Here is a 14988-nt window from a genome sequence, read left to right as displayed (position 1 = left end):
ATACTTCATTAACACAAGAATTTCTAATTTTCCCAGTTCTTTCTCATACTATCTTTAAATAGTCAACACTTTATAAGGAAGATACTTAAAAAAAATCTTTGGTATACAGCAAGACAATTTGAAATAACCTAAAAAATGTGAAATTGGTTCAATAACCCAAGAGAAAACTGTTGTTAATATTCATAGTCCTTTTACATGTTGGGTTTTCAATTAAACAACTTGTTAACCTTAGCAATATCAAACTCCCTCACAACTCAATAGCAACAGCAACTTACCTTTGTCAGGATATTCAGATGGTCCCTGCTGAACTTTTCCATAGATTTCATGCTGATTCCTCTGTTCTAATATTGGCAAGTCAGGGATGTTTAAATATTCTGACCTTTATGAACATAGACAAAATAATACAAAAGGAAGTATAATGAATTTGGCCTTGGAAACTATTTATTCATACGAACAAAAAAGCATGGTTTATTCATTTCACAATTCTGTGATGAACTGTAATTAGCTTGGGTAAAAACAAGCGTTTGATGGAAGAGGCTGATACTAAGTCATCTTTATGTGCCCCACCCAGGGCTGGGTCATCTTTATGTGCCCCAGTGGATACCTGCCCTCATCATATAGTCTTCAGAAATCTGATATGGCTACTGTCAGTTTGACAGCAGAAGTCAAGATCTCTGGAGCAGTGCTGGGATCTAGACTTCTGATTGGTCAGCTCTTGCTCTATAATGGTTGGTAAATAAATAGAAAGTCATCCTAGCAATTATGGTTCTCCCATCTGACCCAGGTAAGTTGCCTGTGCTCCAGTAAATAGCTCCTGCCCATGCTCCCACAAAGGATCCTAGTTAAAGCAATAGATCACACAGAGAGATGTGAAAGTAGGGGAGGGCACGTGGGAAAGAGTGTTTCAGAGGGAGAAGGGGCATGGGTGAGAGGGGATAGGAAGTGAAGGTACTGAAATTCATTCTACACAAGGATTAAATTGTTAAGACTAAACGATAAAGTTTAAAATGCAGGGAAGAATATCCTAAGCTGAATAGGAAAATCATATACACAATAGTCTCTTCCTTGCATCATGATATAAGAAAAGAACAATGAATTAATTATCTATCATCTGAGGTCTACTGATTATTAACTGGAAATATAAGGTCTAGGTTTTCATTAATAAAATTAAATAAATATCATGCATTGAGGTATACAGTTATAATCTAAGTACCTGAGAAGTTAAGGCAGTAGGATGATGAGTGTCAGACAAGTCTAGACTATATAATTAACTCGAGGCCAGTCTGGGCTACATACCAAGATACTGTTTCACAGCATCAACCAGTAAATAAACAATATAAAATAGCATGTGATAACATTATTTTAAGAGCCAGGTTGTTATGAAGGTTAAGATATATTGCTCAAGAAAAATTTCAAATTATAAAGTATTTTTCAAGTCCTAGGTATTATTGGTATGGAATGAGCACTTGCAGGGAAGATTAGACTGGGTATACCAACATGGGCTTCCTTGTGAAGCACCTCCTGTCTCTAAGAAAACTGAGAACCAGGGGATGACATAAGGGATGAATGGTTTCCTAGGAAAGAGGAGATTCAAGAAATGGTCACATGAAATACTAAAACCCTATGATAGTTGCTGTATTATGAAACTAAATGATTACAGTGATTTTCATCGATTAGGGAGTGACTAACTCCCCTTCAATAGGTGGCTATCTGGAGAAGCAGCACTTAAATGATTACTTTACCTTAGATATTAACATTGTGTTTGTACCTTGATATAGTGGAAAGGGAAGGCCTTGGAATAAAACCAAACTCTTTAAGGTCCACATTTTGAGATTTGTTCATCTGCATCTGTGGATAAAAAAATGCCATTCCAAGTTCAACTATCACTTTCAAAAATAAACCAAATAGTGAAGTTATTGCAGGTAAATAAAGCCCCTAGAAGCCCAGAAATCAATGGATTAGGAGAGTCTTTAGCTAGTTCTCAACTCAAATATTCTTCTCAGACCCTTCTTAATAATAGGCAGTTTTCATATTTTTTGTTTTAATTCATCCTTCTCTTCTCACTCTCTCTATATGATATATGATATACTGTCAGAAAGGTCTTTTGACTTCTATGCCTTAAATTACCACATTTCTACAGATGACTCTCAAATTTCTATTTCTGTTCCCTTTCTCTTCTGATTTCCAGGAACAGCTAACTTCTTCTAGGACACATTTACGTGGATTATTTTGGCTTTGTGTGTGTGTGTGTGTGTGTGTGTGTGTGTGTGTTATGGTATTTGAAAATTGAACCCAGAATTCAAATGAGAATACCCCCAAGGCCCATGTATTTCAACACTTCGTCTCCAGCTGGTGGCATTGTTTGGGAAGGTGTGGCCTTGCTAGAGGAAGTGTGTCACTGGAGGCAGGCTCTGAGAGTTTAAAGAATCCTGCCATTTCATGTTGTGCTCTCTGCTTCATGTGCAGTTCAAGATGTGGGCCCTTAGCTTCTGCTTCAGCTTCCATGACTACCACCTGCTGCCACACCTCCCCTCATGTTAAACTAACCCTCTGGAACCATAAACAAATACGCTTTTCTGTAAGTTGGTGTGGTGTTGGTCATGGTGTTTTTATGACATCAGTAGAAAAGTAACTAGTACACATACTTTAGGCAAGCACCAAACCACTGAGCACTTTACTGCTTCTAGCCCCAAATCCAGTATTTCCTAAACTGAGTCTCTTCTGTCTTCCCCAACTTGATTCCCCTTCACTCTCCCTGATCCAGAGAGGCCCAGCTCTTCTCCCAGTTGATCAAGCCAGAAAGATGGGCATTGCCTTTGACTGCTTCTTTCACCTTGTCCCCCTACCACTGAAGTACCTGTGAAAAAATGTTTTAAGCCCAGTCAGTCACTTCTCCACTGCCTACTCACTACCCTAGATTACCACCATTTGCTTCAGTTCCTGCAAAACAAACTAATGAGTTTCCATGTATTTTAGTTAGGGTTTTACTGCTGTATAGACACCATGACCAAGGAAACTCTTATAAGGACAACATGTAATTGGGGCTGACTTACAGGTTCAGAGGGTCAGTCTATTATCATCAAGCCAAGAACATGGCAGCATCCAGGCAGGCATGGTGCAGGAGCTGAGAGCTCAACATCTTCATCTGAAGCCTGCTAGCAGAATACTGACTTCCAGGGAGCTAGGATGAGGGTCTTAAAGCCCACACCCACAGTGGCCCACGAGGCCACACCTCCTTATAGTGTTATTTCCTGGGCCAAGCATATACAAACCAGCACACTATATTCCTATTTTAAAAAATCTTTAACTCTTTCTTTTCATTGCAGCCAGAATGATCCAACTCTGACCATGTCATTGATTAAAGCACCTTAATATTTATAAATAGTTTGAGTGTGAAATATAAATCTCTAAAATAACAAAATGGTTTGCATGATGTCACTATTCTCCTCTTCAGCCTCACTGCTCACAACATTTCCAGATATACTATGTTACTTCAGCTACTTGGAAGATCTCTCTGCTACCACCAAATACTCCAGACCTTTAAAATTTAGTGTATCAATCTCCATCACTATTTTGGTTAGCATTCTCTGTACCTGAATTATTCTTTCTGCCTCATTCTCTTCTTTTAGGATCATTTCCTGGTTCATCAAATATGCATTGAGTACACTTTTGATCTAAAATCAAGTACCTTACACTTCTGTCACAGAATCACTCACTTATTTGTATTCTTTATTCAACCATAAATCTGATGAAGATTGAGACTAAATATGTCTTACTTATCCATATACTTTGGCATTCTGGCATATCCTCTATTCTTAAAAAAGATGGAAAGAAATAAGAATTGTAGAATAAATAGGAATGAAGGAATGGAAAGAGGAAAGAGAGGAGGGAACATAAGTCATCAAAAGTCTTCCTTTCCTTTCCCTCCCTTTCCTAGTCATTTATTTGTTTGTTTATTTATTTTTGATACAGGATCTCTCTGTATAGCCCTGCTATGTCATGTCCTGAACTAGCTCTGTAGACCAGGGCTTAAGAAGAAGCCATGTGTGACTAGCCTACCAAGTAGTAGACACTCATTGCTTCATTCCTTGGAAGGAAGGCTCCTGTTCATCCACAGCCTTAAGGGCAAAAATCAAAATTTATTTCAGAATCTCCAACCCAGTCCAGCTCAAAGCCAAGACAGGGCAACATGGCCTAGTTCCAACGGCAGCTGAACCAAGTCAAGCTCAGACCCCTTTTCTTGTTCTCTAGCTTGAACAGTCATTAGACTTGGGGACAAAGGGCTGCACAGTTACGCTCCAAAAATAGATTTATCAAGTGATTATAAATTATGATCATTCCTAGTTGAGCCCATAAAGAACACTGTAGATATCTACTTTCCTAAGTGACACATAGGACAAGTGACATTTGCATTCAGTTAACTGCAGAACAAAGGATAAATTCTACTAAAACTGACCTTGAGTCGCTTTGCTGGAGGAAGAGAAGAAACAGCATCTCTGCTTTTTAAGTCAGACAGATACGAAGACACTGCTGACTCTCTAACTTCTGGCTTTTGTGCAACTCCAATTTTACCTATTCAAAGAAATTGTAGATTCTTTTCTGGTTGCTTTTGTTTTTTTTAAGGCAGGATCTTGTTATGCAGCTCAATCTGGCCTTCAACTCACAATCTTCCTGCCTCAGCCTCCAAAGTACTGGATAATAGGTTTGACCAGATGGCCAGTGAAATTTTAAATTTTTTGTATTGCATTTTTTGGTAGTATTAAAAAACAAAACTAAAGTAAATTATCTTTGAAATGTCAAATCTAACATTTAGTTTTTTTCATGTTGTTTCCCCATACCACAAAGGAAAACTATTTGAAAAGTTTTAAGTTGAATGATATAAATATAATATATAGAAAATTAGCATATGATTATTACTAAATATACTTAATTTTTAAATTCATTTTTATCCTTATGTGTGTGTGTGTGTGTGTGTGTGTGTGTGTGTGTGTGTGTGTGCACATGAGTGTAGACACCTTGGAGGCCAGAAGAGAAAGTCATAGCCCCTGGAACTGAAGTTGTAGACCACTACTGTGGGTGATTGGAACTGGACTCAGATCTTCTGCAAGGGTTTTGAAATAATCCTAACAACACTCACAGCAGTCATGTCCACATGCATGTTTATTTTTACAATGATGATGGCATTCTCGGTTCCCAGGTTTTTTGCAGATAGTCATTCCTAAATTAATGTAAGAAAGAAATCCATTTGTTATTATAAATACTATTACAAATTTAATACACTTTCAGTACATTCTTTGGTACAGGGTAGTAGCAAGAATACGACTCTCACACTTTTTAAAATATTAACCTATACAGTTTTAAAAAACAATATTCTAGTAATAGTCTCTGTTCCACTATCAAACCCATTCCAGCTTTTCATATGGAACATCTGGCTACCTATAAGCTGCTTTCAACTTATCTAATGTAAGTACAATCAAATACAGCAGAGTATCAACAACAGATTTTATTCTTATGGAAGTAAGAATGAAGACAGGGATTTTAAACTTTGTTCTGTACTTAAGGCTGAGCATTTGGAAACAAGCCACTCCCACAGCATTTTGAGGGAATCCTGACTGGTTAGTAAGTAGGATGTCATATAAACTTAATGAGTTATAAATAAATGCTTTAGGAACATAAAATTTGCTTTAAGAATTGAAAGAAAGGAAAGAATATTTCTAGTTTGGTGTCTCTAAGCGATAACAAATGTGTCCACATTTATAATTTCTTAATCATATATAGTATATTGATATAAATTAATCTCTCTATATATGTATATAAAATTAATATCTGACTATATGTGGGCTTTTCTATTATTATTATTATTATTATTATTATTATAGTACTAGGGATTGAGCATAGATTCTGTGCATTCTACCACTGAGCTGTACCCCAGCTTGCTTTTCCTACCTTTTGTTTTGAAAAAGCATCTAAGTTGCCTATGCTGGCCATGAACACCTGAGCCTCCTGCCTCAGTTCCCCAACCTGAATTGCTACCAGGCCTGCCACATTTACTATGTTTTAAATATATTTTTCTTGGTCTTAGTTCTGACTAGTAACATTGAGGAAGGGAGGATATGTTAATTGTCCATAGTGGATAAAAGGTTCTGGACATAGGAAGGAGACAAGGAGAAGATATTCCATATAGCGTGACTGTAGTCAAAGACTGTGGGACACAGTCTTTGCCGGAACACAAATGTTAAGTGACCTGGAATACTGCATAGCATTGAAGACCTTTACAACCTTCCTTGGCCTTTTTGTTTTCAGTGTCCTTGTTCAGTCCTTTCAAGTCATGGCATAGCTAGACACTTAAAGTCTATCTGTAGCAGTCTGGAGAAACATATGAGGCTTCTCACTACAAAGGCAAGTGGTGCCTGACCTCTTTGAAGACTGAGGTGGTTGGTATGTTAGGCACTCTATGGGTTGGATATAAAATGTACCCCCAAGGCTCAGGTGTTGGTCTCTGACTAGTGAGTGCAATCACTGTGAGGTGACTGATCTATGCAGGCTCTTGCATTAGTCTGTGGACTAATCCATCCAGGTTATATCATAACCTGGTACCATTTATTTATAACCCAGTGCCATCAAGAGCAGTGCTAGAACATGGGATCTAGCTCCATAAACTTGCAGAGGAATTGCTTTGAAGGATTTATATTGTCCCTGGCTGCGACATTTCTTTCTGTTCCTAGATGCCATTGATAAGCAGTTCTGCCCTACCACACCCTGACCCCAGGGATTGCTACCTCACCACAGGCCCAGTACTACTGCAGCCAGCTAGCATGAGCAAGTTAAAACTGCTGAGCTGAAATAAATCCTTCCTCAGTTAAATTGTTTCAGGTGTCACAGAAACAAAATCTGTATAGCAGGGTGTTAGTCATTTGTCTTGTGACAAATGTGACAAAACATCTGACAACTGGAGACAGACAGTTCAGTGGTTAAGAGCATGCACTGCCTTTCAGAGGACCCAAGCTCAGAGAAACAAGAGTGACTCAGAATTGCCTGCTATTCTCACTCCAAGGAGATTCAATGCCTCTGTCTTCTGTGGGCACCTGCACTCACATGCACATACCCACACACAGAGCGCATATGCTTCCTGAAACCAGAAGTGTGTTTCCTATGTGATTGTAAATCCAGTCAAATTCAGTGAAGATTAACCATCACATACAAGTGCCAATAAAGTATCAATACTAATAATAAATCCCTGGCATCTGAAAGTAAATTGTTGTACTACAGTGTTTTTAATGGCACATGACTTGGAAAATACAAACAATGCTCAGATAAAGCCATTGTGTGACCATAGTAAAAGACAGAAAAATTTGTGTAATTATTTCTGAAACTAGAGATAAGAAAATCTCAAGAACTACAAAAATAATGGAACATCCCCATCTTCTGGCTAATACAGATGTCTACTATACTGCAAAAAAAAAAAAGATCTATTTCCAAAATAAAAAGTGATAAGGCCAGGTATGGTGTGTGTGTGGCCAAAGAACAACTTGCTGGAGCTGGTTCTCTCCTACCACATGGATCCTAGGAATCATTTAGATTACACTGTCTCCAGTGCGTGCATCTAATCACAGGCTTGCTTTCTCTGTGACTATTCTTGTTCTTTTCATCGATGGCCAGTTACATTTATAGTAGCAAATTGATGCTTAATTCTAGGAGGCTGCTCTTGTTTATTACATTCTGGGATTATCCCATTGGTCTTTTATCCACTTTTGTTTACTTTGAGGTTTTTCTATGTTCCACATTTTCCTCAACTATCTGGTCATCCTTAGTTGCCGTCTACTGTGTATGTGAGAAACCTAACTAACAGCAGATGTAGAGTACATGCTCAAACTATGGGCTTAATATAGAGAAAATTGGGAGATTCTCTGTAGTCAACTTCCACAGTCTTTTTCTCTCAAGCATTCTGCCTCTAGAGTTATGGTAACTGTGCTGATTCTGCCCTAAAGGGTTAATTTAACTCACTTAGGGAAAAACCTACTATTTAGGAGATGAGATGACTAGAAGGAAATGCCTTGTATATTGTTCTTTTCTCATAAAGCCTCTTCACCTTTTGAGAGCTGTGTTTTGAAAAATGGCCACAAGATGGTGCACCAGGACAATGTATGCAACTGTGCTCCCCTTAGCAGAAATTAACTGGGGTCTAGAAACTTGACAGGAATTCTCTGGTGACTCCTCAGTATTTCATGGTAGGATTCCAAGGTCTTTTCAGGAGTGAGGAGCATATGCTCTATCTATTGGTGAAATATTGTTTAGCTATCTCTTAAGTGCTGTTGATGGCAGTGTAATTCGTTCTGAAGCTCCTTGGCTGTGTTTTAGTTTGAATAGCCTCTAGACATGAGAGTAAAGTGGTTAGTGAGTCTCCTACTATTACTGTGTCAGGTCCCATGTGACCTTTGACAGTGAGGTAGTTAGTGAGTCTCCTACTACTATTACTGTGTCAGGACCCATGTGACCTTTGATGTTATTACTGTTATTTCAGAAAATTGTGGGCCCCAAGATTCAATACGTGTTGAGGTACACTGTATGAAGGTGTGTTTCTATATACTCAATTGTAATTCTGTTCCAGCAGAGAGCTAAATGCTGGCTATATCTTGGTATTGTTATTTCTATGTCCTATCACCTGTCTCATTCTGTAAATACTGGTTCTTCCTCACCTGCCTAAGGCAGTCTAGAATTATATCTAATTGGCTGTAATAAAAAGCTGATGGCCAATAGCTGAGCAGGAAGTAGAGGATGGATCTTCCAGGCAGAGAAATCAGAGATGGTTTGTATGTGTGGCCCAAGGAGTGGCACTAATAGAAGGTTTGGACCTGTTGGAAAAGGTGTGTCACTGTGAGTATGGCTTTAAGACTCTCATCCTAGCTGCCTGGAAGCCAGTATTCTGCTAGCAGCCTTCAGAAAAAGAATTCTCAGCGCCCCTTGCACCATGCCTGCCTGGATGCTGCCATGCTCTTGCCTTGATGATAATGGACTGACACTCTGAATCTGTAAACCAGCCCCAATTAAATGTCGTCCTTATAAGAGGTGCTTGGTCATGGTGTCTGTTCACAGCACTAAAGCCCTAAGACAGAAGTTGGTACCAGGGACTGAGGTATTGCTGTGATAAGTCTGACCATGCTTTTGTTTGGAAGAATGTGGATTTTGGGACTTTGGGTTTGGAAAGCAGTGAAATGCTTTAAATGGGGCATAATGAGCTAAGAATATGGAAGACTTTGTTACTGAGAGTGATTTGAATTGTATGAACCCGGCCCAAGAGTTTCAGTGGAGAATTTCAATATGTGGCCAAGAGACTGTTTTTGTGACATTTTGGCAAAAAATGTGGCTACTTTTTGCCCTTGTCTAAAAAAGTCTGCCAGAGGCTAAGGTGAAGAGATTCAGATTAATTTCATTGTCAAAGGAAGTCTCAGAAACACCCATCATAGACTTTGTTCTCTGGTTAAGTCTCGTGAAGATCAGTTTGAACAAACGTAGCAAGCTTAGAAAGGAAAAGCTATATATATGGTTTGAGTATTAGAGGACACCAGGAAGTGAAATGAAGCTGAATCTTGTGTTCAAGGATATTAAATTGAATTAAGGGAGTAGTGACCTTGGGGCAAACTCCCAGCTAAATTTAGATCCGGGCATGGTAGTACAAGCCTTTAGTCCCAGAAGACAAAGACAAGCAGACCTCTGAGCTCAAGGCCAACCTAGAACAGAGCAAGTTCTAGGTGAAGAAAAATACAGGTTTGGTGAACCACACCTTTAATTCCAGTGTTTAGAAGACAGGCATGCAGAGTTCAGTAAGTCTACAAAGCAAATTCCAGGACAGCCAAGCTTAGGCAGTGAAGGAGTTGGAAAACAGAAAGCTAGCAATAATGTAATAGATCAAAGAGGCCATGTTCCAGCCCTAAAACGTAGCAGAATTCAGCAGCTTTGGTCATGTGGCTCTGGCTTTAGAGTCCAGAATAGAAGATACTACTGCTATAACTGATGCTGGTTAGCTGGAGCTAAGAAATTAGTGACAATTAACAAGAGGCCAGCATCACTGAGGTGAAATCTTCCAAGAACAGAAAGAAGCTGTGTTCCAGACATAGCCAAGGTTGTACCTTGTGCTTCAGCTGTATTTGTGTAAGAGTCACCCAGCTAGTACTGGTTTTGAAGGCATGAAGTGGTCATGAAGAGCAGCTGAGGCTTGGTCCCGTGAGTGGCCATGGAAGGCCACTGGTGAAGGTGCAGCCTCAGTTGCCCTTGAAAGCCTAGGACTGAAGAGGTCATGCAAAGGATTTGAGGCTTGGCACTATGAAAAGAGCCTATGAGAGGCTATTGGTGAAGTCTAGTTGCAGCGAAGACACCAGTGTATTGGAGATGCCAGTACCATGGGATGACCTCCAAGAACAGCAGCGGCAGTGGAGTGGATCAACCGGAGCTTTGAACATTACAGAGGGCATATCAGAGGAGCCCAGAAGATCATGTATAGATCTTAGACATTAAAACAGGAAGCTGTAACATTGAAGTTGCCTTGGAAACCCCAAGATATTCAAGATGCCAGAGCTGTGGGCTGTCTGTTGAGGAAAGCTGCTAACAGGGAATGGAACCAGCATAGGAGAAAGAAGTTTGTTGCAGTCAACAAAAATGAAAAAGGAGTTGGAGATCTGAAGACTGCTTTGATATTAGATATGGAAATGCAGAGTTTGGTGTTTGCCCAGCTTGTTTCCTGTCTAGCTTTGGGGATTACAGTTAAGTGATTGGATGAATGTCGGAAGAGACTTTGGATTTTTAACATTGTTGAGATTGCTATAGCCTAGGTACTTTGGAAGTTGGAATAAATGTATTTTGCTTTATTCTATATTTAAGTATGGCAGACTCATATGTTTGAAAAAGCCTATGGGGGAGAGGGAGTAGAACGTGAATGGTTTGTATATGTTCCAGCCAGGGAGCAGCACTATTAGAAGGTTTGGCCCTGTTGGAGTAGGTGTGTCACTGTGGGTGTGGGATTTAAGACCCTCATCCTAGCTGCCTTCAGATGAAGATGTAGAACTCTCAGCTCCTCCTGCACCATGCCTGCCTGGATGGGCCAAGTTCCCACCATGATAATGGACTGACTCTCTGAACCTGTAAGCCAACCCCAATTAAGTGTTGTCCTTGTAAGAGGTGCTTGGTTAATCTCAAACGCTCAAAGCTCCAGTTGATCCACTCCACTGCCGCTGCTGTTCTTGGAGGTCATCCCATGGTACTGGCATCTCCAATACACTGGTGTCTTCACTGCAACTAGACTTCACCAATAGCCTCTCATAGGCTCTTTTCATAGTGCCAAGCCTCAAATCCTTTGCATGACCTCTTCAGTCCTAGGCTTTCAAGTGTAACTGAGGCTGCACCTTCACCAATGGCCTTCCATGGCCTCTCACAGGGCCAAGCCTCAGCTGCTCTTCATGATCACTTCATGATTTCTGTTCACAGCAGTGAAACCCTTAGACAGTGGGAGATTCAACCAGCAAACAGAGGAACCAAAGCAGAGCACAAGAGGTAGACCTGGCCACATGGTGGGATGTAGTACCAGGATTGGGTTAGAGTAGTCAAGAGACTACCCAGCAAAAGACCTAAGTTTTAAAATATTAATAAACCTCGGTGTCATCATATACTGGTGGATCCAAGAAAGTCTCCCTAAAAGTACATAAATATTTATAATGCTTATAAACTCTGGATGAGTGGTTTCCTTTATTAATATGTGGTTAATGTTTTTCAGAGTAGTTTTTATTTGAAGTCTACTCATCAATGTGGGAATGATTATACCAGCCTGCTTGTGGCTTCTATTTGCTTGGTGAGCAATAGACTCTAAATTTTTGGTTTTCTTTTCTAGTTATATGAGTTTCTTGGGAGACAAGAGATCTGGTTTTTAAATCTAGTTTGTCCTCGTGATGGCTAATCTCTGTTATCAACTTGACCTACCAGAGAAGAGAGAATCTCAACAAAGAAACTGTCTCTATTTGAGTAGGCTGTGGGTATGTCAGCAAGGACATTTTCTTGGTTGTCATTTGATATCATAGGGCCCAGCCCACTGTGGGCTGCACCGTACTTAGGCAGGTGGGGCTAGGTATATATAAAAGGTAGCTGAGTGGAAATCTTGGAAGTGAGCCAGTAATCAGAGTTCCTCTATAGCCTTTGTTTTAGTTCGTGTCTTCAGGTTCCTGCCTCAGTCTTCTGCCCTGCCCTCCCCCAGATGATGGACTGTAACTTGTAAACCAATAACACTCCCCTTGCCCAGGTTGCTCTTGGTTAGTGTTTTATTACAGCAACAGAGAACAGACTAGAACAGGCTGTATCTAAGAGAAGGGAATATTTATTCGGTGCTGATGATGGCTTTTGCTGTGTTTCATTTTGGTTTGGAGTCTTTTGTTTTTACAAACCTTTTTGAAAGCATTTCAATTAGTGAAGGGTTTGCTATTACTAATGATTTTATTAGTTGTTGTTCTGGTTGGCTGGCTTATTGGTAACTCTTTTCTTCCTCCCCTGGTAGTATTGGATGCTTGCTGGTTTGCTGTACTGAGCTTGATGATGTCCCTCTCAGTCCCTGTGGATCATCTGCCTTCATATGAAAGGGTGTTCTTTCCTGTGTTCTAGTGGGTGAGTCAGTCTGTCTTCTTCCTCTGTATATATTATTCTTTTCAGATTTTTCTGTATTTCTGGCTTAGTCAGAATAAGTTGCCTTAGCTTGTGCTTGTCTGAAATATTCCTATTTCTCCTCAATTTTAACAGAATATTTTGTTGAGTATTATACTCTTGATAGTTACTTACTTTCAGTATTTGAATTTTTTTTTTTTTTTTTTTTTTTTTTTTTTTTTTTTTGCCTTCCTGGCTCAATATTTAAGGTTGCAGATGACAGATCTGGATGTTATTCTGATGTTTTTGCCTCTGTTTTCCCCCTTAGAGTTGTTTGTATTGTTTTTATTTTTGACATTTTGATTATGATAAATCATAAGGTTCTTTTTTGATCAAATCTATTTGGGGTTCCAAATGCTTCCTTTGTTTTAACTGTCTATTTCGTTTTGTAGATTTAAATTCTCAGCTATAATTTCATTAATGATTGTCTAAACTATTTGGCATGATTCATTCTGTAGATTCTTAGGTTTGGTCTCCTGAGTGTTTCGTGGAGGTGTTGGTCTTGTTCATTAAATTTTCTCACTTTATACATGTCCATGTGTTGTTGTTTCAGCCTTGTTCTCCATCACTGAGGTTTGTTCTTCAGATTGGTTTTGCGTGGCTGGTGGATCCTGCTGGGGTTTTGTTTGTTTACATTTTTAGAATGTTTTTTCAGCATCTCAGTTTCCTTGCTGATTCTTCCTCCATGTTATTGACTCTTTCATCTACTTTGGTAACTTAGTTGTCTAGGTGTTATCTGTTTACTTGAGTTCTCAGCCACTGATCCTTACCTTTCCGTTCTGGTACTGAGCAGCCATTGGAGTAGGGTGTTATAGTGGAATGCTATCTCTCATTTCTAAAGTTTCTTTGTTGCACTTTGTGTATCTTCTGGAGTTTATGTGTCCTCTCGTTTGTGGTCCCCCTTCTTCTCATTTGTTTTAAGGTGACTATTCTTGGTTGGCTTGTCTTTACTTGGATTTATGTTCAAGGGAACACTTGACTAAAGTAGCAGTTGTGATTTTTTTTTAGCAGTACTAGTGTTAGCTTAGTTCTGTCCATCAGGATATAGCTATGATTCACATAGCTTCTCCCTACTGTGGCACTATAAGAGAGTTGCTGAAATGACTAAAGGCAAGCCAAAAGTATTAAAGAGCCAACCTGGCACACCTCAGTATTGTATTCTATACCAAGATGTATAGAATACATTATCTTATTATCTTATATAATACCTTATATAGTATATGAGACAGTAATTCCAACATCGACTCAGTAATGTATGACATTAGTTTTTGTGTGTAACATATAGCTTTTAAAAATATTTATTGCTTACAGACTTAATTACAATTTTGTTTCAGAATATAAAAGGAGAAAACTGAAACAAGGTATTGGGTACATAGTAAAACCTACAAGTTGATTCTTGTTTAAGGTAGCTAGTGAGTACCACTAGGTTCATTGAACACTTCTGTCTACATCAGTATATGCTTAAAATCACTCCTAATACAAAATTAAATAAAAAGTTCATTTTCACTCTGCTCTGCTTTATCAAGTCTGTGGATTCCCACACATCAATATTCTTCTCTAGACAATGGTCCTAGAAGTGCAGCACACATGAAGAGTAAAAATGCATATAACAACTAATAATTTGTTGCCCAACTATCACATTATTTTTAAAAATATGAATAATATAGAATTCATAGTATGTATTATTAGTGTAATATGTTGTTATTATTATATGAACCCTAAATATGTAATTTTAGAGAGCAACAATTTGAAGTTATCCTGAAGTAACACTCCTCCCTAGTTGTATTGTTGTTTTAATAGAAAGCAGAAACTAGTAGTGCTATTTACCTTTACTGGATCCTGCTGCAGCAGCTCTATCTGAGTATTCAGAATGAGAAACACCTGTTTCTGAGCTTCTTTTTATAACTGTTTGATTTACCAACTTCCTAGGTCCTAAATAAAAGACTGTAAATTTCTGGTGAATATCAAGACCAACTGGAAAGATAAAAAGATATATGCAAATGCTAATTAAAAATCATATTAATTCCTTACACAAAGCTATTTCTTTTTATATCTTATATGGCTGTAGCACTAGAGCCAAGAAGTACAGAAAAATTAAAATGTTTTGGAAAGATTAAAATATGATAAATGAAAAGGTACACATCTACCTTAATAAAAGTTAAAATTCTATAACTGAAATTTAACTGTCTTAGAAAACAATGGTTTATAAGTAAACAAACAGAACTGAATTATGCTCTCTACATATATGAAGTTATCCTCAATGCTTATTCATAGTAAATATATCATTATTATGTACCAGCAAGCATAAAG

General features: G+C 38.6%; 1 protein-coding gene across 1 annotated transcript in view; it reads right to left on the bottom strand.

The window, feature by feature from the left end:
• Positions 1 to 14988, bottom strand: part of Hfm1 (helicase for meiosis 1) — an 84536-nt gene that overhangs the window by 12720 nt on the left and 56828 nt on the right. Inside the window, exons 30-34 of the mRNA XM_052199249.1 lie at positions 14506 to 14652; positions 5138 to 5218; positions 4457 to 4572; positions 1769 to 1848; positions 276 to 379 (exon numbers count right to left, since the gene is read on the bottom strand). Coding sequence (XP_052055209.1) covers positions 276 to 379; positions 1769 to 1848; positions 4457 to 4572; positions 5138 to 5218; positions 14506 to 14652 — 528 coding nt within the window. The remainder of the gene's footprint in view (positions 1 to 275; positions 380 to 1768; positions 1849 to 4456; positions 4573 to 5137; positions 5219 to 14505; positions 14653 to 14988) is intronic.

Source organism: Apodemus sylvaticus, chromosome 11 (genome assembly GCF_947179515.1).
Source record: "Apodemus sylvaticus chromosome 11, mApoSyl1.1, whole genome shotgun sequence".
Lineage (NCBI taxonomy): Eukaryota > Metazoa > Chordata > Mammalia > Rodentia > Muridae > Apodemus > Apodemus sylvaticus.
Note: the sequence above shows the minus strand (reverse complement) of the source record. Positions and strands in the feature narration are given on the sequence as shown.